Source organism: Oryzias melastigma, linkage group LG17 (genome assembly GCF_002922805.2).
Source record: "Oryzias melastigma strain HK-1 linkage group LG17, ASM292280v2, whole genome shotgun sequence".
NCBI classification, from domain to species: domain Eukaryota; kingdom Metazoa; phylum Chordata; class Actinopteri; order Beloniformes; family Adrianichthyidae; genus Oryzias; species Oryzias melastigma.
In genome coordinates, this window is record NC_050528.1 from 16,428,349 (window position 1) to 16,454,189 (window position 25,841).

At 39.3% G+C, this 25,841-nt stretch overlaps 1 protein-coding gene across 7 annotated transcripts; it reads right to left on the minus strand.

The window, feature by feature from the left end:
* On the minus strand, positions 1–24,168 carry mast3a (microtubule associated serine/threonine kinase 3a). 7 transcript variants are annotated; one of them, XM_036216495.1, is made up of 27 exons: positions 23,752–24,167; positions 23,560–23,670; positions 20,272–20,354; positions 18,836–18,908; positions 17,700–17,772; positions 14,743–14,900; positions 14,162–14,237; positions 13,003–13,212; positions 12,382–12,483; positions 12,166–12,298; positions 11,955–12,037; positions 11,211–11,296; positions 10,785–10,993; positions 10,564–10,702; positions 10,247–10,379; positions 9,596–9,761; positions 7,726–7,827; positions 7,451–7,573; positions 7,259–7,368; positions 6,963–7,144; positions 5,687–5,793; positions 5,419–5,604; positions 4,356–4,573; positions 3,951–4,073; positions 3,685–3,821; positions 2,085–2,269; positions 1–1,419 (listed from the first exon to the last, which is right to left on the minus strand). In XM_036216495.1, exons 2-27 carry the CDS (start codon positions 23,643–23,645, stop codon positions 554–556), a joined length of 4,149 nt encoding a protein of 1,382 aa, XP_036072388.1. In that variant the 5' UTR covers positions 23,646–23,670; positions 23,752–24,167; the 3' UTR covers positions 1–553. The 7 variants fall into 7 exon arrangements, with proteins under 7 accessions (XP_036072388.1, XP_024124353.1, XP_024124351.1 ...); XM_024268585.2 differs by having other exon boundaries at positions 2,085–2,266; positions 17,700–17,769; positions 23,560–24,168; XM_024268583.2 differs by having other exon boundaries at positions 2,085–2,266; positions 23,560–24,168.
* Between the last annotated feature and the right edge of the window lie 1,673 nt (positions 24,169–25,841).

Consider the following 25,841-nt stretch of genomic DNA (forward strand, 5'->3'; position numbering starts at 1 on the left):
TATCAGTAGACCAACGATCAGTTTATTTTCACATCTGCATGTTGAGTTATGGAAGTTACATGCGGCACAAATGCAACACGATTTTTTTTAAACAGTTCAAATCAGCCACACTTTGGCAACACAACTATGCTTTAAATTGCACTTCACCATTTTAGTACTGAAAAATCCAATAAAAATGAAATGAATATTTTGCATCAACAAACCTAACTTGCTTAACAGACTTGAGAATGCAGCAAGAAACCTATTATGAAACTCTACAGTACACATGGTACAAGGCTAAATTGGGACAGTCTATGAAACACACACAGTTAAAAAAATGACGTCTGCCCTTCTGTGCAGCAAACTTGGCTTTAAATGTCCACAGTATTGCAGATTAAAAAAACATCTAAATTTTAACTGTGATTCTTTAAAAACAAAAATATTCCTAAAGTAAGCCAGTTACAGGCATCACAGTGATATAAGAGAAAAAGAAGACAATACGTTGTTTGTTCTTGACCTGCTAAATTTGACCTTTTCTTTTAAATGTTAGCACCTTCAGGTGATATTGTCTCATTTATCTGAACGAATTTCCAAACTTTTTTTTTGACCCTGCTCGCTGGTGTGAGTGCGATCCTTTTGCTCTCTGATCCACGCTGGATTCTGTCTTCATCGAGTTGATCTGTTGAACCTTTGATGCGCCTGACTGGGAAACAGGAGGGTTTGTGCACGGGGATGCCTCTCCTTCATCCGATTCATCAACGATTACTTCCTGCACAGCCTCTTGTTTCTTGAAAGAGTCCCTGCGCTCCGATCGGACGAGCTTCCTCATCGCCACCACCTTGTTGGAATGCTGGCTGCTTCCTCTGTGTGGTGGTGGTGCCGTGGAGCAGTGAGGGTCACTGCCTCCACCAGATGCATCCTGCTGGTCCTTCTGCCCCCTGAGATACAAACCCTTCTGACTGTGTTCATTGATACACACAAAACTTGTTGTGGAGCCCCCATCTTCCTCCTCCAGTCCTTCACCTTCAGGCAGAGGCATCTCCAAGGTATAGAGGCGTGAGCTATAGGACTTCTTATCTCCATGGTAACTACCTTTCTTCTCTCCCATCAGCTTCTCTGCTGACTGAACTCTCTTGATCAGCGGTGAGCGTGGTGGCTCGACGCTGTGGGTGCGTACGGAATGACGGGCAATAGTGGGAGGGGATAATGTTTTGCCATGAAAGCCTTGCAGGGATTTCGGATGACTTGTCAGGGAGGATGCAGAGCACTGTGGAGACAGAGGCTGGGAAACAGGGGCACAAGCCAGCGGAGAAGGAGGGATGCTGCTGGTCGACTTGCAACGTCCAGCTTTGGTGTAACGTCCCAAAACATGAAGTGAGCTTGGACGAGTTTGTGGCACTGGAGAGTTAGGGGAACTTGAGCATGGAGAGGAACTGGAATCTGAAAGATCAACCAACACATGTATGTTTATTAGTGGTGCCACAACTATTATTTTAATTGTCCACTAATCACAGATTATTTTTTCCGATTGGTCAACCAATCAGGTCATGCAAACTGGATGTAAAGCATCTTAACCAACATTGGCTTTAAAGTAACTAAAACCTAGATATATAGCATTACTTGCGATGATGATAGTTTGAATGCTGTAAGCTGAACTTGGCTGATGCTGAAATTGATAGCTAAAATAGCCAGGTAAAATATTAGTTAAATGCCAAAATAGCTTAAAAAGCAAAAAGCCTAAATTAGCCAATACAGCTAGCATGCAGCTGACATATTAGCTAAACTCCAAATGAGCCTAAAAAACGGAAAAATCCTAAATTAATAAGCCTTAAAAACTGAAAAAAATCCGAAATTAGCCAAAATAGCTAGCATGTATCTGAAATATTAGCCTTAAAAAACCCATAATAGACCATAAATAGTACAAAAAGCTAGGGTAACGCCATTATAACTTTCAACTTTACTTCACTTTGACTCCATATAATATAAAGTAACAACTAATCAACTATTAAATTAGTTGTCGACTATTTTAATAGTCGATTAGTCGACTAATCGTGGCAGTCCTAACATGTATAGAAATGCATTAAAGTCATTCTACAAAGGCTCACCCCCAGAGTGGTCAGGAGCAGGAGAGCAAGATGGTGTAGACGGCCCTGAAGAGAGGCTCTGTGTGGGGGAACCAGAAAGGCTATCGCTGGATGACTGCTGAAATCCTGAAGAGCAGCTGGGACTGCTGTGCATGGGCGGGGTCGCTGGATGCTTTGACAGTTTCTTCAGGATGCTGCGTCTCCTGCTATACATTAAAGCAGGGGTGTCAAACTCAATCGCAAAAGGAACTAAAATCCAAAACACACCTTAGATAATGGGCCAAACAGGATAAACATTTATTGAAAACACTAAAACAAAATTTTTTAAAACTTTAAAACTGTAACATTTTAACATAATTATGAACTAGATATATAGCATTACCTGTGATAATGCTAGTGTGAATGCTGTAAGCTGAATTTGGCCGCTGAAGATGATGAAACTGGTAGCTAAAAACGCTAAAACAGATAGCTAAAAACGCTGAAGTTCATATCTATAAACACTAAGGTTGATAGCTAAAAACGCTAAAGCTGATAGCTAAAAACACTGAAGTTGATAGCTGAAGATGCTGAAATTGGTAGCTAAAAATGCTGAAGCTGATAGCCAGCAAACATATTAGCTAAATGCCAAATTATCCTAAAAAACAAAAACACAAAAACAGTATGTAGCTGTAGCATTTAGCTGAAAAAATAGGTAAACATCAAAATATCCTTAAAACCTGAAAAGCTGAAAGTGCTGAATTTGATAGATAAAAACGTTGAAGCTGACAGCTGAAAACGCTGAAGCTGATAGCTGAAGATGCTGAAATTTATAGCCAAAAATACTGAGGCTGATAACCATCTTAAATATTGGCTAAATGCCAAATTAGCCTAAAAAACAAACAAAACAAAAAAAAATCTTAGATTAGCCAAAACACTATTTAGCTGTAGCATGTAGCTGAAAAAATAGCTAAACTTCAAAATATCCTTAAAAACGGAAAAAATCCTAAATTAGCCAAACCATGCTAGTCTCACTCCAAAACATCTTAAAAAAACGTAAAAACAAAAGCCTAAATTGGCCAAAACAGCTAGCATGTAGCTGAAATATTAGCCAAACTCCAAAATAGCCTAAAAATCTTAGTAAATGCCAAAATGGTCAAAAAAAGCTAACAGAATGCCATTTTTTAAAACTTAAAAAAACATAACTTTTTAACATAATAATGAATAATAAAAAGGAAGGAATATTATTCCAGAATAAATCAACTTAAACCTTAAATAACTTTGATATTTTACTCTCCATAAAAATATGTTTTCTCAAAATTATACAAGTTAGAAATGAGTATAAGATAACATCCGACCATTAATAACAATAAAATAAAATGATCTGGAGGGCCGGATAGAATTGGGCCTCGACTTTGACACATGAGACTTAAAGGGAAGAAAAAGAGCAAACTAGCATTAAATTTGTTTTGAAAGGAAATACCGATTCACAAGATTGGTCTTTGCTTTTAGCTATTTCCTATTACAATATTTACACTTTCGGTGTTTCATCTCCATTAATAAGAACAAGAAATACAAACTCCATAAATACAAATAAAGCAAAACAAAAGCAAGCAGCTTTAACTGCTCTTCTTCTCTCGTGTACCTGTCTTGTCCGTCCTTTTTCTTGCTCTTTTTGCAGCGTCTGGCCATTTTGGCTTTATAACTCGCTTTTCGGGCTGGGCCCACTTTGATAGAAGTGTTCTCTAGTGCTGTTGTTTGTAGAGTCACCTTGTTTCCACTCTATCAAAAAGAAACAACACACCTTTATGTTATTTTAGCAATAAAACCATGTGGGTTAGCAGATTGTTTTGAAAGGTACCCACTTCAAAACCATGAATTCTGAAGAGAAAGTTTAGAAAAATGTGACACCTTGAGCAGGAGCTCCACCACCTCAGTGTGTAGAAGTCCTTGGACCGACTCCCCGTTGACATGAGTGATGAGGTCACCAGTTCTTACTCCAGCCTCATGAGCTGGACTGCCATCTTCAACACTCTGGAAAGAAAGGAGAAGCATTTGTAATTTCACGTTTTCACAATATGAATTTATAAGATAAATGAAGTCATTAACAAATATTTCAAAAAATTAGAAATTTTCAAAGCTAAACAACGTTATATCATGCATAAAGTTAGTCTACCTTTGCCATTTTACTTTGATTTGTTATAAATGGTAATAGTTGTGATGTGTACCATGACATTTACTGGATTTTGCATATTTTTGAACCTGCTCCGTCGTGAAGAAGGAGACTGAGAGACATTTGAGAGGACAGATACTTACACAGACCATGTGATGAACAGTGTAGATGTTGGTGTCACCCATGTAGACCCTGATGGCGCGCAGCGTGAATCCCAGCCTCCGCCCAGAGCAGTGAATGATTACTGGAGGCCTGAGACAGCTGATGCTGATGGACAAGTCCCGACTGGGAGACGAGTCTCTGGATGAGGGGTTTGAAGACAGCGAAGATTTGGGGCTTGAAGGAGGAAACGTCGAGTCATCTGGTTTTCAATGAGAAAGAAATGTATGAAAAATGTCTTCCAGAAATAAACATTTTTGAAAAGACGTTTGGCACAGAACTAGGAGTGTGAGGGTCCTGAACAATTCCACTGGTGTTTCTAGCACTAAACTTTCTGAACTGAGATGTCGGAGGTTTTTCCAGGGATCTGCTGTAGCTGCTTCTTCATTTTAGATGTTATGGATTTTTTTGCATTTAACATAAAGTATGTTCTTTAATATTTATTTTTATAACTTTTCTGTTTGGGCGGGGCTGATGAGCTCAGCTCCAAAAGCCACGCCCCCTCAGAGGAGATTTTGGAAAAGGAGACTTCAGATCAACATGAAAAATGACTTTTTAAGACTTTTAGGTCGTGGAATTTTGATTAAAAACTTCATAATCATAATTAAAACACTACTGGGAATGTTTTTTTAAAATAAAAAAAGTTGTCATAGGAAGACTTTAAGGTGGAAACTAGTATGAATAACAATTTCCTGTTTTTTTATACCGTTTTGACTGAAAATGAATAATGCAATACACAGTTCCTTACTGTCAAATAATAATAATAATAATAATAATAATAATAATCCATTTTATCTGAAAGCGTATTTCAAAACACTCAAGGACACTGTACAAAGTAAAAAAAAATGCCTTATCATTATTTAAGGAAATATCAAAAGCATGAAAAATGACTTTTTAAGACATTTAGGTTGTGGAATTTTGGTTAAAAGCATAATTAAAACACTGCTGGGAACTTTTTTTCTTTTTTAATAAAAAATGGTCATAGGGGGACTTTAATGTCACAGTTGTAAAAAAAAAAAAAAAAAAAAAATCAGCATATTTCTTTACCTGGAGTAATGATTAGCGATAACCCTGAAACTGAAGCAGACTTGGGCATTTTTCCAGACGAGGTTCTGGGTTTTTCGGGGCTCTCGAGCTGCTGTGCCATGCGCCGGGATGCTCCCCTCCGGAAAGTTGGCCTTGTGCCGGTACTGTTGCTCCGGAGACGAATGCGGCTCAAGTTGGAAACCATTTCTTTAATGATTAGAAAGGTAGCGTCAGAACAACAGTTGAAATAATCAGCACAGAGCGGAGTTTTTTTCATTGTAAACATCACCTTCCTCCAAATGCTCAGCAGAGGCAGCAGACGGGGGAGTGGTATCAAAGCTGAGAGTTCCACTACGGTCGGACTGAGAGGAGCTGGATGAAGCACGAGGACGAAGACTACACAACAACAAAGAAAAATACTCACTATAAGTATTTATATCGTTCATATATATGGTCATTAAGTAATTTCATCTTTAACTTTTTAATGTATATTCAAGCTTTCTTTCCAAACCCAAACTGATGAACTTTAAATTCTTTCTTTATGCAGCGTTCAGTTATCCAGACAGGAAGCACATCCCTGCAGCTCATCCCAAGTAAGCTAACAGCTGTTCCGCTATGTTTTAGCACCACCCCAACAGAAATATGGAGAGAAATAAGTATCACCCCGATTTATGTATTCTTAATTTGTGAGTAAATTTGGATTCGTGCGTGTGTAATTCCTGATTTGTAACTCATATAATACATTATGTGCATAAGGAAAAAATTACAAAACTGAAAAAAATACAAAATACACATGCACAAATTAAAATGACAACAGCTTGAAACTAATTGCAGGTGCAAATCTTTAAAAAATATGCAAGAAAACCTCAGTTACGCACAAATCTGAGGTGAGACTCTTTTCACATTCAGAGATTCATCCATCAGTGATGCGTTTAAATACTATTAGAATGCTGGGTCATCAGGGCTTTCTCATCAGCCATTTTGAACTTAGATATAATAATAATAATAATAGGTGAATAATATCTGGTAAAACTTGACAGTTTCCCACTTCCTTAAACAGATAAACCTGATAAAGAGTATAAAAAAGTAGAAATAAGCGTTTTAAAAACACGGAGCACACCGGTGCTGCAGCCAACCAGAACTATGTGCATTGGCTGTATTTATAAAAAATAAATAAAAAGGGAGGGGGGCTCTAGTCTGGTCTTGATCAGCCCATCGGCCCACTCCGATCTGTGGGTGTTTAGATTTGTGCGTAACTGAGGTTTTGTGTGTGCCTAACAAGTGATTTGTGAATACTTTTTAAAGATGTGCGTGTGTAATTAGTTTTAAGCTGTTGTCATTTTCATGTGTAAATTGTATTTTTCTGAATTTTGTAATTTTTTTTACTCATGCACAAATGAGTAACAAATCAAGAGTTAGGCACACATAAATCAGAGTGAGACTATTTTGTCTCCATACAGAAATGCCCCACGTCTGTATACGTGTTAACCTCTAACTCCATTCATCCCTAAAATCATGACAACTTTCCCAAAAATGACATAAACAAAACATTTCTGTTCTCTCACCATCTCCTGTGTCCATCTAAATTCTTGTCCCCAAAAGCTAAAGGTTTCAGACCGTCACTAGGAGACGGGATGCCCCTGCTCTCCCAGCTCTCATTCTTCTCCTCGCTGTGGCTTCTGTCCAACAGTAACAGCCTGGGGTTGGATGGGATGGAGCTGGAGAGATGCTCGGTGCTGCTGTAAACCTAGACATCGAAGGAAAGCTTAGATGAAGTGTTCATTATGAAATATGAACTTTTTTTTAGTTAAATACAGTGAACCATCAGATCCATATCCTTTTATTGAAGAGTAAGAATTACTTTGCTGAAACGATGAGCAACAGAGGAGAATTGTCGCAGCTCTGCAGAAGACTCATCATCATTTGTTTCCTCATCATCTGAGCCAAGGTGACGGTAGCGCTCGGACCGTGCTAAGGAACATTCAGAGAACAGAAAGTCAAGTTTAAAACTTGCCTTTAAAAAAGTGTTCAACTCTCAAAATGATTTCCATACTGTCAAAGTAGCTGGTGTCCTCCTCTGACTCTAGTTGAGGTACAAACTCTGCTTTCTGCCTCAAGAGGCTGTTCCAGTCTAAACCCAAGAAAAAGATGTGCATCTTCACCTCGTTGGCTCCACCTGGAAAGGATTACAGGTCAGTCGATTCATTCTATTAGATATGTTTTGGCTCTCAACTTTTAATATTCCAAACATGCACCACTTTGCACCATGGTGGGAAACCATTTGAAATAGTGAAAAGGCAGAAGTGTTTTTGTTCGGCACAGACGTACCCGTTCCTAAACGATCCATAGGGTTCTGCCTCAGCAGTCTGGATATCAGATCTTCAGCGTCCGATGGCAGAGCGTCCTCCTCGTCCGGCCAGATGATCTCATCTAAGCACAAAAGTAGCAACATTTTTAACCGAAATCATATTATAAATATTTTTAAAAATTAATAATTTTGACTGGAAATCATAAGATGAAAAAAACGGTGTGAGCAGCACTGAAAGATCTACACCCCTGTGGTTGGTTTATTGAGCATTACTATTGTAAGTTACTGTAAGTTAAAGAGAGAGAACATCTAGTTCACACTACGGCTGGGAATCTCAGGGTAGCTCAAGAGAATTCACAATACATGGCCTACAATACTGATAGTATCTCCATATGGCAAATATTACAATAATCAATATATTTCCTTGGTGATCTCTGACATAACTATTGTAAAACAAATATATTTTTTATTTTCTTCAAAAACTTTAGAACAATTTAAAACACAACATGTTAATTTAACAATTTAACAAAATGACCAATAAATACTGACGTGTCTTTACAGTAACATGCGTTTAGGGTAAACAAAGCTCCACCTAAGAACTAAAATACAGAGTATATTACATGGATTTCTCACTTCAAAGAACAAAAAATGTGGAAATAAAAATTCATAATGTTACTGTTACTATTCCAAGATCATTGTTTTTTATAGTGCTGATATCCATATTCATTTCCCCCTCCATTCATTAAATTCCCTGCACTTATATTTGATAATCAACCCTTCAGTCACGTGCTCCACATGTGTACCGCTAGCATACACACCTGTTGGATCAATAACGCCACGACACGTAGAGACGTCTCATTTGGACGGTCAGATGAGGTGTTTAGACAGGTTACCGCGGTTACCGCCCTTACAAACCATGTTTTTAGAAACAGGGCGCTGTCTGCGTCTACTTTAAACAATGTAGCACAGCTTGGAGCTTTAGGTTAGCGCTGCTCTGCCATGCGTGTGCTTTCACCTGTCCGCGGGAGCAGGTAGGAGCCTTTCCCTTCCCCCTCTGCATGCGGAAAAGCAGTGAAGAAAGTGCACCCTGTGTTCGCGCTGTACCATTATGTTTTTATTCATTTAGGCTAAAAACTTATTGGTTCGATAAAAATTGATGATGGTTTAGCTACGGCATCCTTGCACTTCATTGTCACGCTCACGTGATGCGCCCCCTGGTGGACTTTATTGGTATTATTTTAAAAACAGATTTAAGGGACCGGTAATCGTTTGAGTTAATATATCGCGATAGTCCATCATACCGATATTTCGTCCCACCTCTAGCTCACACTGGACACAGAAACGCCGTGGAATGGAGGCTGCTTCCATTCTGCGCCCTTTTTAACCTATGATGTCCTTATAACCAGGCACGGACCGTCACGGTCCTCCGCGGAAGGCTCGCGCCGTGCAGCGGATCGTTTCGATGTCTGGTCTAGTATGTGCACGAGCCATGAGAGATCTGAGGTCTATTCTAGAGCAAAGTTACATCAAGATACATGACAAAATCCTGCCTATTTTCAAAGTATAACCAATTTTTCACAATAAAACACCACGACTGACAAATGCGATCATGTTTTTGTATCTAAACAGCAGGAGAATTGCAGGAGAAAGTGGATGCCGCGTTGCTTCCGCATCCAGTATGAACCTAGCGTTAGGCAGAAGCCGTTGCATGTTGGTCAGTGATATTGATTTTTTTTTAAACTATGACTTCAGGCCAACTCTATTTTTTCCACACTCACTCAATTCCATCTACTGTGGGGTTTAACAAATAATTATAGCTGCTGCTGCAAAAGACAGAAACAATGAAAAGACATTTCCTAGATATTTTCATGATTTTTTTTTTTTTTTTACCATTAACAACTTGACCAAAGAGTTGCTCTGGTGTGTCTCCAAAGAACGGCACACATCCAACAAGAAACTCATAAAGGATGACACCCATGGCCCACCAGTCCACCGGTTTTCCATAACCCTGCCTCAAGATTACCTCTGGAGCAATGTACTCTGGAGTTCCACACACCTGCAAAGATGAATTACAGAAAGACTGAGTCAAAGGTTTTCTAAGTCAGGATTAGAAAAACCTGTGTGTTGATTAGAGCTGTCAAATTATCGCATTAACTGCAATTCATTCATTAATGACAGATATTGTGGCCAATTTCTGCCTTTAGGTCAACAGCGGTTGTTGTTTACCCCGACCCCAACAAATCCAATATGAAAGTCTTTGGTTTTATGTTCAATGCCATTTGGATAAAACTCAAACTTGGGACTGGCGTGTGAAAGCACCGGGTCGTGCTCCCTTGTGGTTCCATTATTTGAGCTCTCGTTACAGGTTTCAAACAGAGAGCCCTATGCTCATCTCTTCATAGATCTGAAACTGCAGTTTAATTCCATGATGTTTGGCTGGATGCTTGATAAAGAATGTTCTTGTTATCTGGTAAATTTTGATTTTGTTTTCCTGCTTAATGAGTGTAAACAGGATGAAAACAAACAAAGAAATACACATACCTGCTTGTCAATAAATTCCCTGGTGTCTTTCTCTATATGTCCCTCATACAAGTTAGTCGTCATGTTCATTAAACCAATCTTTGACAGTCCAAAATCTGTCAGCTTGATGTGTCCCATTGAAGTGATTAGCAAGCTGTGCAGGAAAACAAAAACACAACAGGAGTTACTGTGAATGCCAACATCTGACTCAGATTAGGAGTAAAAAATGAAGGATCAAGAGTGTCGCACAAACTTCTGATCAATCTAATATGATGCAAGTCATTAGTTTCTTAGTTGTGGCAATTATGAAGCCGTGCGCATGCAGACTGGGAACTCACTTGTCAGGTTTGAGGTCTCTGTGCACGATGCCATAGTTGTGAAGGTACTCTAAAGCCAGGACAGTTTCTGCAAAGTACATCCTGGCCACATCTACAGGCAAAGCGCCAATGTTCTTCAACAGACTGGCACAATCCCCACCTTAAAACACAAACGAAGTCTAGGTGAGCAGCCTTTGTCGGACCCATCCGCAGTGCCGAGGTCATTGCTGCTCCAAGTTTACCTTCCACATATTCCATGACCATGCAGAGGTGTCTGCGAGTCTCAAAAGAGCAGAACATGGAAACCACAAATGGGTTCTCAGCAAAAGTGAGTATGTCCCGTTCAACAAACACCTGCTGGATCTGGTTCCTGAGAATCAAGTTTTGACGGTTGATTTTCTTCATAGCAAATCGCTGGCGGGTCTCCTTGTGTCGCACCAGATAAACTGCTCTGCATTGCAGGAAAGAAAGTGATGCATTGATGAAAAAAGGGAGTTTGGATCCCGGTTAGGATACAAAGGGCAAGACAAAAACTTAACTTCAGACACATAAAAAACCCCAAAACACCCCCAAACCCCCACCACCAAACTACAGATCCATAGTTTGGTTAGTTGATTTTGTTCTTTTCAAAGCACTTTCCACGATACTCTCTGATTTCTCTTGCTTACCCATAGGCCCCGTTGCTAATCAGCTTTATCGTCTCAAAGTCCCCTTCCAAGGGTTTCCGACGAGTAGACGTGTGGACTGCTCTGCTCTGGATGATAAAGAGAAAAGAAGGGGATAGATCCTCTGTCACTGTGGAGTAGAGCTGCCACAAAACTATTATTTTAATAGTCGAATAATCACAGATTATTTTTTCTGATTAGTCGACTAATTGGGTCATACGCAAACTGGATATAAAGCACAAATCTTAACCATCCTTAGCTATAAACTAAAAACTACACATTTAGAATTGCCTGTGATAATGCTAGTGTGAATGCTGTAAGCTGAATTTGGCCGGTGAAGATAATAGTGATGATAGATGAAAATGCTGAAATTGATAGTCAGCTAAAATAATAAATCCCAAAATAGCCTAAAAACCAAAAAAAGCCTAAATTAGCCAAAGTAGCTAGCATGCAGCTGAAATATTAGCTAAACACCAAATTAGTCAAAAAAATTGAAAAAATAACTTATCAGTCCACATGTAAATAATATCAATACGCCAGCAGAGTAAGTAGTAATTTTGACTTCAAACACAAAATAAACTGAAAGATAACAGATTTAGAACTTTGATACTCTAGCTTAGGACCAATATGTAATTGAGCAAAACGTTTGAAACGACATAATACAGCTTTCATTCTCCAGGATATTAAACATCTTCTCAAACACTTTACGTCCTCTTTCCCCCATTCACAGATCCTTGTAGAACGAACCTGCAGAGGTGTCCCCTCCCCAGAATCTTCAGCTTCTCTGCTTGCTCTCTGACTTGGACTGGTTTGTTCCAGATTTATCATCTCTGTAAATGCAGAAATTGCTTAAAGCCAGCCCTTCTTACAATATCAATAGCATAATTAGCAGCTGTAATATTAAACTAGAAGTTGAAATGTAACGTAATGCCGACAAACCAATAATATCCTTTTGTACCTTCGATTGGATCTTTGTTGAGACCGAGCTGACTGACGATGTATTTGGGAATATCCGTTTTGATGCCTTGGTCTACCTTTGCGTGACCTTCAGCTGCCTCCAAACGCTGGTAAAACTCCTCGGGATCGAACTCCTGATAGAAAACACAACAAAAGCACAGTTTTTAGGTTATTAATGCAACTAAGAAGTGAGGTATTAGTCTGCCACTGGACTCACCAGACACTCGAGCAGTCTAGCAGGCCTGGAGATGATGATGAGAATCTTTCTGACCAGTTTAATGATGATGGTCACTTCCTCGCTCTCTGACCTCTCGTATGCCTACGGAACAAAAATGAAAGATATTGACTGTTTGATTCAAGCAAAGTTTGACCAGAATGAGAAAAGTTTTACAGGTCTTCAAAACTAAAGAAACGACTCTGATGAGCAGTGATAGGATGTTACCACTCTTAGGCCCACTTGCTCCTGTACGGCACGCATGGGAGGAATACAGTACGTACAAGAACGTGAATGTATGCCGTCTGTCTTATTTTATGTTTGACCAAAGAGCCACCACGAGAGATAAAAGAGAACATGTGGATCTGGAGGGTTGCAGACCTCTGATGTAGACCTTTAGAAACGGCCCTACAGGTTTGTTATAACTGTAGGATCAAATGCAGGATTTTAATTAAAGGAGAAAGTGTAATATGATTAAAACAAGGAAAATCAGAGCAAATATTGGCAAAAAAATAAACACATATATATGTGATGATCCTTGATTACATCATTATGAAGGACCTGGAATAAAAAAATACTAAATGGGCTATTTCAGCTAAATAATTAAAGCAACACAACACCCACCTCATGCAGCAACTTCTCCAGTTTTTCCTGTAGCTCCACAAAGTAGCTGGAGGTGACCAGACCACTCTTGGACTTGTCCAGACAGTCTCTAGCAAGCTCCACCAGCTGGTGCTGAATGAAGCCTAAGACCCCATCAGCCAGGGGTAGAGCGGTGTCAGGACAATACTCTGAAATGACGTCCAGTAGACGACCCTCCATCTGAGCCGTGGCCTACGGAATCCCAACAAAGACACTTTAAAACCCCCTGCAGCGAGATTGTAGTGGAGTACTCAAGACTTTATTTAGACATTTAGAATAGTTGGGAATGACAAATGAAGACTTAGAATTGTGGATGTCTCAATTTCTGATCACATGAACAGAAATCATGTCGTTTCCGGCTCGATCTGAATCAAATGTTGCACCCCGATCAGGATCGGAGATTTTATTACTGTTATGATCACCGGTTCATAATTATAACTTATTATTCCGAATAAATCCTACCAGAGGTCTGCATATCATGAAGGAATCACCACAATTTGTTGTCGTCAACAGAACAAGAAGTTTTTGCTTATTCTGAATGAGAACAGTGCTCTCCTACTGCTGACAGAGAGCTGGTTACGCTCTGGAGAAGGTCGTTTATTCCCGTAAGACCCGAGCTCTTGTTCGACACGCCTTTTTATTTCTCTTTGATTAGCAGAATTAACCACTGTGGTAATATCACCCAAATTATGATGTCCACACATGTGGACATGTAGAATGTAGCCCCTGAACCAAAATGTGTTCAGCACCCCTGGATTATAGTGATAGTGAATAAATAAGGCAAATTTACCAATGTTACGCATTCTGAAGGTATAAAAATGTTTAAAGAACATCATTAGTGATTAACAGAGGCCATTTGTTAACTGTTTTCAAAGTAAAAAGATGTTCACACTTTACAATTATGAAATGATTATTTGAACCTTATCGTAAACATTAGTTAGCTGCTAACTAATGCAATTAGTTCTTCAAAGTAAGGCACAAAAATCTCTGTTAACACGTTATTTTAGAGTCAAATAATGCTTAGTATTGCATTAAATAAAGTTATTAGGGGGTACCTTATTATAAAATGTTACCCATTTTCTAGATTGTAAACATAAAAAACATAAAAAACTGGATTTGAGATTGATGCATACAAACCTACCTTTGGAAAGCGTTCTTTGTAGACATGATTCATCATGATCACCTCATTGTCAAGAGTTCCACAGCTCCTTCCAGGACTGGAAGAAAATAAAGAAAAAAAAAGAAACAGTTAAACGTCATTCCCAAATATTATCCATACACCCACTTCTTCATGTTCAGGATCATGGGGATCACATGTACACCTGAGGGAACATTTTAAAGTCACCAATCAACCTATCAGAGCAAAACGGGGTGTCTGGGGAAAAGCCATGCATGACGGGCAGGACCTCCAAAATCCATAAAATAAATCAGCCAGGGTATGAGCCCATCCAAAAAAAATGTATTTTAAAATTGCTGAATGAAATAGGAACTAATGATTTTGGACAGACAAGAGAAAATGCTAAGTAACTGACCTGAGATGGCTTTTATTTATGTGACTTGAAAGCATGAATGCTAAATGCAGATTCACTGGCCTCTGTTACACCTGTCCAACCGCTCCTTAGGTCAGCCAATCACATGGCACCAACTCAATGCTTTTAGTCATGGTCTCCTTCCTTCCTCGCTATGAAACTGTCCAAAAATTGTTTCTGATCGCAAAAATACCTTAGACTGCGAGAACGATATCGATGAGGATGGATGGCGCTGCCGGCTTCTTCATCGTGCAAGCTTTCTGTGCTGCGAAACCGCTTGAAGAGGAAGTGGAGATCATCTTGAGTGGGTTGAAAAGGCAACTGGTGCAAAAGCTCCTGGGAAGAAGAAATCTGAAAGAAATTCAAACAGAAAGAGTTGCCTTAGACCAAAGATCTGCAACCTGCAGCTCCAGGTCCACATGTTCTCTTATCTCTCCATGGTGGATCCTTGAGAAACATAAAATAACTCAGAGAGACTGCTGATCCAGCCATGTCGACTGTCTGAGTCAGCAGCTCCCTGCTAATGGTTATCTAACCAAAACTACCTAAAGAAAACAAATAAACAAAGCAGCAAACTAAGACTACCAACCCCAAACTAAAATAACAAAACCCAGCAGTGTAAGACTGCTGAGGACAAAGAGGGAAAAAAGAACAAAAAATTAAATAAATAAAAGGAAAATAAAATAGCATTTTTTCAAAGTAAATATTACTTAATTAGCATTTATTTAATTGTGTATTTAAGTTAAGTTTATAAATTGATGTCTGAGGTTCACATAGATGATAAACTATGTAGGTTTTTACATCCTGTTGACCTGAAGACGTCTTGTTTGATCAACTCTACCTCCAGAATGAACAGAGTTTATATGCAAAACTAAACTTTGGTAAAAAGTTTGATCTTTTATTAGTTGAAAGCACATTTTATCTTGTGCTGCACAACATCGGTTACTAGCTGCACTGAGATGATCCTGTTTGGAACAGAGCATCTTTTATTTTGATAAGTTATTTGAGCTTCTGTCAATGTAAATAAAATAAAATAAAAAAATCAAGAGAGATGTTAGGGTTCTTTTTATATTTTTTGCTTTTGTTCGTGCCAAATAATAGCCTTTTTTCATATTTATAATTAAAATAAGAAGGTCATAAATATAAATCTAAATTTCTTAAAGGCTAAAGTAAATCTATGCAGCTCCTTCTAGGTTTGATCAGTAAAAAACGAGTCCAAATGGCTCTTTTACTGTTAAAGGTTGCAGACCTCTGGACTAGACAACTTAGCCTTGGTCTTTACATAAGCAATAGAGGCTGAAATTTTTCCGGGATTAACACGGGATTCCCGCAGGATGGGAGTTGGAATCCCGGGACCGTGTCGGGATGGGATTCAATTCTGGAGGCAGTGGGACAGGTGCGGGAGCCCACAGAAAAAAAAAAAAAGTAAAGATTGAGCCATTTTGTAGTTTTTGACACCATGCCTAAAATGTAACTCAGTCGAATAAAAACAACATTACCCAGAAGGCATCAGTGTTCATAGTAATGCTTTTCCCGTATGAATGCGCAGCGATGCCGGTGGCAGGTAGAATTGTTACCAACGGCAAATCCGATTCTAAAGACATTTGTTTTTGTGAAATACAGCAGTGATTCCGGAACAAACGTTCTAGAGAGATACAATTACAAGGCAAATTTTGAGAATTTTCATTTGTCAAACAGAAATTGCCGGGTGATGTAAAGTCTAGTCTGGTAGCCCAAGAGCTGCTTGACATTGGCGCAAAATAGGGGAGAAACATGCAGGTGGGGGACATATTGCCCTGGGCACGGGCAGTGGAGGTGGAGTATCCAATCAACCAGCCAGCATCTTTGGACTGTGAGAGAAACCAGAGGCCTACTGCCTAGTTAACCCATGCAGGAAGGTCACTGTTCCCAGCTGGGGAATCGAACCGGCAACCTGGAGCCTGACTAACCACTGCGCTACAAGTCCGCTAGCTTGATGCTAATGTTTAATAGAACTTCCCATAGGACAGCTAATGCTAACGCTCAGTCGACCTAAACATACATTGCTGACTAAATAAACATCTTTTATAAACTCACGGGTATGAATTTTTAAAACTCTTTAAAGGAAATATTTTTAAAGTAACATTTTTTCCCCTCATACTGTCTTCTTCTTCTGGAATAAGGTGCAATACTATAGCACGATCGCCACCTAGTGGCAAAACTGAAACGTCCTCCAGGAGAAGCAGAACAATGTTTACAATGTTAATGATCTGAACATTTTTGTTAGAACTTCTCCTTTAGAGAATCCATGTAACACTGTATGATATGAACAATCTGATTATTTCACTGATAAAATAAAAGATCAATACTTGGTGAGAACCCATCGAGAATCAATCACAGGACTAAATGTCACGATATAATCGCAATATCGATATTTTGACACACCCCTAGTTGTCACACACACAAATGGGTGAAATTCAAACTACAGTTGACCCATTCCCTCAAAGATCATTATACACGTCACTTAGCATCTGACATGTTTATACAAGTTTAAAAAATGAATGCTGAGCAAAGCTGGAGCACAGCCAGACTTAGTGAAACCCAGAGCTCTGCAATTTTACAGCAACAGTCAGTAACATTTTCTCATTTTCTCAGCCTTATTTTGACAGAATAAAGATCACATAAAAGATGTACGTTTTGTTTGCTCATTTTAAAACAATTTGTGCTGTATTGAATTTTTAAGATCTCCCATCAGGGTGGAATATCAGGATTGAGAAGGCGTTTAGATGCCCTGCAGCTTTTCTCAGGGAATGTCCTTCTTGCTTACATGGATCAGGAGTTTTGTCAACCAGAAAAAGAACCTTTGCATAAAACTAGTTTCCCTCAGTTTATTCTTCATGGAGGAAGAGCAAAATGAAAGAAATAGCAAAGCAAACACAAGAAACATGTTAGGAGGAGGGGAGAGAGGACACCCCCACCAAGGGAGCAACTAAAGAAATGTCAAGAATGAAAAAAGAAGCAGAAATTTCAACTAAATATAAAGATTACAGGAAGACATTTTTCACCTAAATTTATGTGCAAATAAGATTAAGCCCCTATGCAGTAGTGGTTAGGTGATAACCTTAATTACTAATAAAGTGTAGAGAACGTTGTGACTGAAGACTGGCTCACCGACACTGATGAGCTGTGTGCATTTGTGCAGTATCCAGATGAGGGAATAGACCACCGTCTGCCATCTGTTCTGCTGAAACAAAGCAGAAAAAAGCAGTCAGAATCACAACATTCATCAAATATTTTACTACCTAATTTTTCTTCATTTCACAAAAAGTTTCAGTAAAAAATAATTATATTAATTTGAACTAGAAAAGTTGTGTTACCTGCGATAATGCTAGTGTAAAAGCTTTTTGGTAAACATGGTAAAGCTATTTGCATACTGCTAAAACTGCCAAAGGACTTAAAGTTGTAGATATTGCATGAAATGCACAAATAATTTGAAGAATTTCTTGAAAATGTTTTTTAAAAAATTCTGTAAAAATTAAAAATGAATTGGCCCAAAACTTCAGTGGATGCCAAATTAGCAAAATAAAAAAAGTGAACATTTTGTTCAAATGTTAGATTATCTCCAGAAAAGCCCCAAAATCCTTAGTAGGTGCCAAATTAGCAAAAAAAAAAATTAGCACATTGCTAAAATATAAGCTTAACTCAAAATTAGCCCCCCAAAAAACCTCAATAAATGCCAAAATAGTCCAAAAGCTAGTACGTTACTAAAATACTAGCTTAAGTTAAAATGAGCCCCAAAAACCTCAGTAGATGCCAAATTAGCCAAAAAAGTTAGAACGTTGCTAAAATATTAGCTAACGACTTCAGATTTACAGCAGAATTATATTGACATGAATCCAATTCATCATTTCATTTATTTTAAGCAATCAAAACAAAATAAAACAAAAAAGACTGAAAAATATGAGAGGACACTGTTTCCCCGTTTATTTGTGGTTTCACAGATTTTGTTTCACTCTTTGTGACTCCTCCGGTTGGTCAGAAACACTCAGACAACTCAAGCAGAAATCTTAGATTTGCTGCTCTTGTGCAATGCAGTTTAAATCAGCTTTATTAGATGGACCGTCAGCCATTGTTCAAGCGGACATCACTCCATAACACAAACAAGTCCATTACTTGCGTCAAGTTTTAGGTTTGAATGTATCCTTTTTAGCACACATGTAAAAATATTTTTTATACCTGATATCCACGTCTTTATATGCATCTGTTAATAAACAAATGATTGTTTTCAAATTTCAACATCACTTTACCTGCGGGAAAACTGTGAGTTGGTAGATGTGTTGGTAGATGCATTTCTGGGGCTTTCCGAAGGACTGCACCCTGCTGGAAAAGCAAAAGACTTCAGTGGTGCTGCCACAAACAATTATTTTAATAGTCGACTGATCTCAGATTATTTTTTACGATTAGTCGACTAATCGGGTCATGTGTAAAGTGGATGTAAACACACATCTTAACCATCACTAGCTTTAAACTAACTAAAAACTAGATTTATAGTATTAGCTAGAGCGAATGCTGTAAACTGAATTTGGCCGCTGAGGATAATTGTGCTGAAAGCTGAAGATGCTGAGATTGATAGCTAAAAACACTAAAGCTGATAGCTGAAAACACTGAAGCTGATGGCTGGCTAAAATATTAGTTAAATGCCAAAATAGCCACAAAAGAAGCCCAAATTAGCCAGAACAGCTAGCATGCAGGTGGAATATTAGCTAATCACCAAAATTAGCCTAAAAAAACAGAAAAAAGCCTGAATTAGCCAAAATAGCTAGCATGCATCTGAAATATTAGCTAAACTCCAAGTTAGCCTAAAAAACTGAAAAAAGCCTGAATTAGCCAAAATATTTTGCAAACTCCAAATTAGCTAAAAAAAATGAAAAAATAACAAATTAGCCAAAACAACTAGCATGCAGCTAAAATATTAGCTAAACTCCAAATTAGCCAAAAAACTAAAATCCTAAATTAGCCAAAATAGCTAACATGTGGATGAAATATTAGCTAAACTCAAAAACTTAATCAACTCAAATTAGCCTAAAACCCATAATAAATGCCAAAATAGTCCAAAAATCTAGCAGACTTCCATTATAACTTTCAGCTTTACTACAATCTGACTCCATATATAGTAAAGTAACGATGAATCAACTATTAAAGTAGTTGTCGACTATTTTAATAGTCGATTAGTCGTCGATTAGTCGACTAATCATGGCAGCCCTAGACATCAGTAGAAAACTCTTGAGAGAAGTGATCTTTGTACTTCCTCATGTCACTCATATTTCATGGAACCTAAAAACCATTTGAATTAATTGAGTGACGTTTGTCCTAAATTCAAGCATTTCTTTTTGTTGGAATTTCAAAAGATGTTTTTTTTCCATCTGTGCTGTATCAAAGATAGGCTGTTAGCAGCCAAAGGCTTGGCTAATAACCACATCATAGCTCAGATGGAAATATATCAGGCTTTTTAAAACCAGTCCCTCAGATTAAACCACTATCACTGTCAGTGGGCTTCAGAAATGTTTGCCATCTTTATTTTCCACCTCAGATAAAAACCAGCACTGCTTTTGTGAGACAAATTAAAACAATCGAGTCTTATACAGGTAATTAGCCAAATTCTAAATTTAAACAAAGTTAGTTCTTCCTCATTCCTGATGAACGTTGTGAGCTGAAGGGATTCAACTCTAAATTTCCCGAGTACCTTTGGTGGTTGGGAGAGGTGAAAGCGGCCGTGAGAGCGTTGGTGATGGCGTTCCCACCAGGCCTCTTTTCTTCTTGTTCTTGCTGTGAGAAGTGGGGAAAAAAAAACAACAACTTTACATTCATAAGGACGAAACACACTTGACACAATGATCCTCAATTGATTAGCTGTTATTTTTTATTATATGGAGTTGGAGTGTAGTAAAGTTGAAAGTTATAATGGCACTGTGCTAGCTTTTTGGACTATTTATGGTCTATTATGGGTCTTTAGGCTGTTTTGGAGGTTAGCTAATATTTCAGCTGCATGCTACTTATTTTGGCAAATGTAGGAATTGTTCATTTTTTTTGGCTAATTTGGAATTTAGCTAATATTTCAGCTTCATATTAGCTGTTTTGTTTAATTTGGGCTTTTTTGTTCTTAGGCTATTTTGGTATTTAACTAATATTTCAGCTGGCCATCAGCTTCAGTGTTTTTTAGCTATCAATTTCAGCATCTTCAGCTCTCAGCATTAGCATCCTCAGCGGGATGCGATACGTCTAGTTTTTAGTTAGTTTAAAGTTAATGATGGTTAAGATGTGTGTTTTACATCCACTTACATGACCTGATTAGTCGACTTATCGTAAAGAATTAGTCGACTATTAAAATAATCGTTTTTTTTTTGGCAGGACTAATGGCTTCAATTCCTAAAATTAAGGCTGCAACGATTTGTCGACTAATCAACAACTAATCGACTATGAAAATAGTCAACGACTAATTTAATACCTTGAAACAGAGGAGCTTGTTACAGCAGAGCTTGATAGCATGCTACAGTGAGGCTTGCTAGCATGCTGCAATGGAGCTCGCTAGCATGCTACAGAGGAGCTAGCAAGCATGCTACAGCAGAGCTCACCAGCTGGCAATAGCGGAGCTCGCTAGCATGCTACAGAAGGGCTCGCTTGCTCGCAACAGCAGGGCTCGATAGCATGCTACAGTGGAGTTTGCTAGCATGATACAGAAGAGTTTGCTAGCATGCTACAGCAGAGCTCGCCAGCTGGCAATAGCGGAGCTCGCTAGCATGCTACAGAAGAGCTCGCTTGGTCGCTACAGCAGGGCTCGATAGCATGCTACAGTGGAGTTTGCTAGCATGCTACAGCAGAGCTCGCTAGCTTCCTACAGTGAAGCTCACCAGCTGGCAACAGTGGAGCTCACTGGCATGCTACGCTGTCGACATAGCTTCTGGCTAGCATAGCGAGCTAACCCACTGAATCCCTGCTTAAATCAATGTGGGCAAACAAAGGTGGGGCCACTACAGAAACTGCGGACAAATCCAATCGAGACCCACATTTTCTGCCCACTTTTAAACCATATGGGGCCCGCCTGGCCTTGCTGGCTGGGATACATGTTTAAAACTCAAAAACATGGATATTTATTCCAGGAGGAGTTTGAGCAGCTCGGCTAAAAGAGCATCTGTTGTCATATTATTAACAATAATAAAACTGAACCTTTTATTTGTGATGGCCTTTCACTCTGCTCTCACTCTCATTGACTACCCTCCCAAAGTCTCCTGCTATGGAGTCAAATCAGGATCAGCTTAAAGTGAACGGAAAAACAGATTGAAAACTTGAAAAATAGATATTGAAACTGCAAAAATCTTACGAAAATTTGAAAACTGTACACTGCAAATAAAAAAAATGAAAATTAGAAAAAAAAAATTTGAAAAAAAATACAGAAAATTTGAATTAAAAACTAAATGTAAAATTATCCATTGACAAATAATGTATTCATTAGTAACAGCTGCTCTTTGAATTTAAAACTTTTTTGTTGCTTTTTTGAATCTTCACTTTCAGTTCAGATTTTCAAGTTTTTGCTGCAGAGGTCAGTCTAATTTTACATGGGGGCGGAGCTTTGAGCTCATTGGCTACAGGGATTTGTTTCCTTTGAAGTGACAGAGGACTCCTCACTACACAGTTTCTACACTTTTCTCAGACACACATGAATATTTTTACACTTTTCTCTCATTTTTTAACTCTTACTGTTCAAACTTTCATAGAAAATGAGTCTATCATTTGGATGAAAACAAGCATGTAACACTGCCAAGTTGCATGTGCCCCATCTGTGTGAAAAAACGGCAAAGAGGAGATCAATTGACAAGATCAGCAGCAAAGTTGCACTGAAAAAAATCCAAACAGCGAGACCACGAATGCACCGCGATATTAGTGACGTAAAACTGCACAGTAGTGATACTGCTCTCCCCAAGTTTGATCTGAGTGGGGCGACATAAACAGACAACGTTCTGCTGCAGAAAGACTTCACATCACCATGGGAATCATGAGAAACATGTTCCGGTAGCCAATGATTCAAAGCCCCGCCCCCATGTAGAATTACTCTTAAATAGGGCTGCCATGATTAGTCGATTAGTTGACTAATCGACTATTAAAATAGTCGACAACTAATTTAATAGTCATTACTTTATATTATATGGAGTAAAGCTGAAAGTTATAATGGCATTATGCTAGTTTTTTTTTACTAGAAAAAATAACCGCCGATAAGTCGACTTTTAAAATATTAGTTTTCGGCACTACTCTGAATTGAAAATGTAAACTGAGGACTGAAAGGGAAGATTCAGAACAGCAAAAAAAAAAAAGTTGAGAATTCAAAACAGCTGTTATTAATGGATACATTATTTTTCAATTGGTAATTTTAAATCTAGAGTTTTTAATTCTAGTTTTCTGTATTTTTTTTTAAGATTTATTTCACGCTCTTAGTTTTTTTTTCTTTTTTTCCAAATATAAAATAAATCTAATTTTCTTTTTTTCCTCCCAGTTACAATGTCTATTTTTCTTTTATTTCTTCACTTTAAGCTGATCCTGATTTGACTCCATATTCTGCCCCCCTCCCACCACCCCATAGAGAATATTCTGGCTCCGCCCCTGTACAGTGCCACTAATAACAACGTTCAGTCTTGGGCTCACTTCAAACACGCGGGGAGGGCTTTAATGTGCATCCTACGTGAATATCCATCAGCTTTTTAGCCGGTCACACTTATACGTGCGAACAGCCTCAGCCTGAGAACAGCTATGGTGGATGGATGGAAGAGAAAACAGTGTGGGCCTTCAACCACGATGCAGACAGAACTGAAGGATCATTGTAGATGCTGCGTTTAGGTGCAGCAAAGAGCTCCACGTAAACGACGAACATTCCAGCAGCAGATGCAGTGGTGGCGCTAAAAGAACACCAGTGCGGGCGTTTACTTCAATCAGTATTGCCCCAATGTCTAAAGAATACAGAAAAACGAGCTTTAGCTTTTACCTTTTGGATCTTTTCATCATGGCTCCAGTCACAAAGCTGGTTTTGTAGCTCGGCAGCACGGTCCAGTAGTAGTTTTGATCCGACATTGTGAGGCTTAAGCTAAATCAAAGGCTAAGACAGGAATCTTTTAGGGTGGGGGGGCATCTTCGGCGTTAATTTTTCTATGGGTGGAGGCTAGGCCTTCTGTCTTACAGCGGAAACTCATTTTAGTTTGGGCGAAGAAAGACCCCGGACCTCAGCTGGAGCGCCTCCGACGGGCCCGGAGCCCGGGACGCCCATAGCCGCTCTAACGCTCCCCGAGCTCAGGGAAACCTCTGTACCGCGCTGCTCTCAACGAGGCGCATCCACGACACTTTATCCCGATGAAGGGGAACACAAACTTTGCAGCAATGCACTGGTCACTGCACTGCGCAGCCGCGTCAGTGTGGAAAGGAGGAGCACGAGTTGTGTTCAAATGCTGTCGGAATTCTCACTCCCAACTCGTCACGATGAGCAGGGGCGTGCACAGGATTTCAGTGGAATGGGGCTCACAGTTGGAAAAGGGCAGTAAAAAAAATGTTTTTCCCCTTAATCCACATGTGTCAGAGCCAGGTCCGGCCCCCCGGGTAATTATATCCGGCCCTCCAGATAATTTTATTTTATTGTTATTAATGACCCGATGTTATCTTGCGTTCATTTCCAACATGTATAATTTTGACAAAATATTTTTTTATGGAGTTTAAGTTGGTTTATTCTAGAATAATATTCCTGCCTTTTTATTATTCATTAGTTATGTTAAAGTTACGGTTTTAAAGAAAAAAATAGCATTAGCATTCTGCTAGCTTTTTGGACTCTTTTGGCATTTACTAAGATTTTTTTAGGCTGTTTTGGAGTTTCACCAATATTTCAGCTTCATGCTAGGTGTTTTGCCTAATTTATTTTTATAAATAAGGCTCGAATTAAAGCTTAGAAATTTGTTGATCTTGTGGTATATTCAAATATGTGTTATCTATAAAGATGAATCTGTAAATAGTGTAAGAATTGCGCCTTCTACTACTGCAGGTAATGCATTGCTGTCATATTAACAGCCTCTAAATATCCAGGGTTTCTGATTTTGCCTCTGTGTTAAAATCTATCTAGCTGAGCTTGTAAATGCTTGTCACCCAAGCCCATACAGGAGGGAGGTTGATGAAGTTTAATGGCATGAATGAGTGTAACAAAGTCTAGTAACAAAGTCCTTTCCCTATAAAGAAAAAACCTTGAAGTGCAAAAAAAAAAAAAAAACACCCTTTACCACATTTTCAAATGAAACTACGTTTATTATTTTTTGGATTACATACACGGTAAATACATCTCAATTGCATTCAAAATTTAACTTCAAATAGACGATTTCATAGAACTTTCATATAAGACTCCAGCTAGCATCTTTAGTTGATAAAAGAAAAATTTTTTAAACTTAAGAACATGGATTATACCATCAAATGATAATGAGATGCAGCCTTTAATAAGTACGGAGGAAAAAAGCAACAAAACAAAACAAGCCCTCGGGGACAGCGTTCAGCTCAAAAAACAACGGAAGAGGAGGAAAAAAACAGACTCAAAGCAGAGCTTTGTCTGTTTTATTTACATTCGTTTGCTTGGGTGTCCTGCAGGTCTCGGTGGTGCGGGTTCTGGTACTTGTTCTTGAGAACTGGTCCTCTCCAAAAAATTCCATCAGTGGTAGAGCCTGGTCGGACATTGTTCACATCACTCCTCCGGGACCCCAGCTTCACCTCGGTGTCCCTCTCCTGGGCGGGGGTGGGCGGCCCCAGTCTTGCTCCCCACTGTGCCTCCCACGGTGGGGGCGGGTGGATGTCTGGGGCATTGGGTGGGTCTCCCTTGGGACACCCTGGCTCGTACCCGGGGTGAGGTGGGGGGATGCCCGGTACTGCTGGGTGGTGGTGGTGGGCTGCTCGTCCGGAGTTGGGTGCTCTCCGGGGGTGGGACCTTGCGCTGGTCCTCCTGGCGGGGTGAGGGGGCTGCTCTTCTGGCTAGGCTTGGGCCTGCACTCTCTGTGCTCCTATCCCTTCCCCCTCCCTGGCATGGGGGGGGGGGCGCTGCGGCTGGGTCTTGCCCTGGTCTGGATGCTTGGCGGGATTGCCCGATGGCCAGATTCCTTCAGCGGCCCCTTCATAGCTGTAGGGGGGTCCTGGCTGCTGCCGCTGCTTTGGCAGGGGGTCTTGGTGTGGGGATGGCGGGGCGCTCTGCCCCTTTGTACATCCCATCATCATCCACATCAGTGAAACATAAACACTCACCTGAGC

Excerpts from the sequence above, each read along its gene's own strand:
- mast3a (XM_036216495.1), bottom strand. The coding sequence starts at position 23,645 with ATGTCGGATCAAAACTACTACTGGACCGTGCTGCCGAGCTACAAAACC. Across the intron at positions 11,297-11,954 it reads GGGAGGGGACACCTCTGCAG|AGCAGAGCAGTCCACACGTC; the intron begins GTTCGTTCTACA and ends TTTATCATCCAG. Across the intron at positions 7,145-7,258 it reads TTGCTCATCGTTTCAGCAAA|GTTTACAGCAGCACCGAGCA; the intron begins GTAATTCTTACT and ends TTCGATGTCTAG.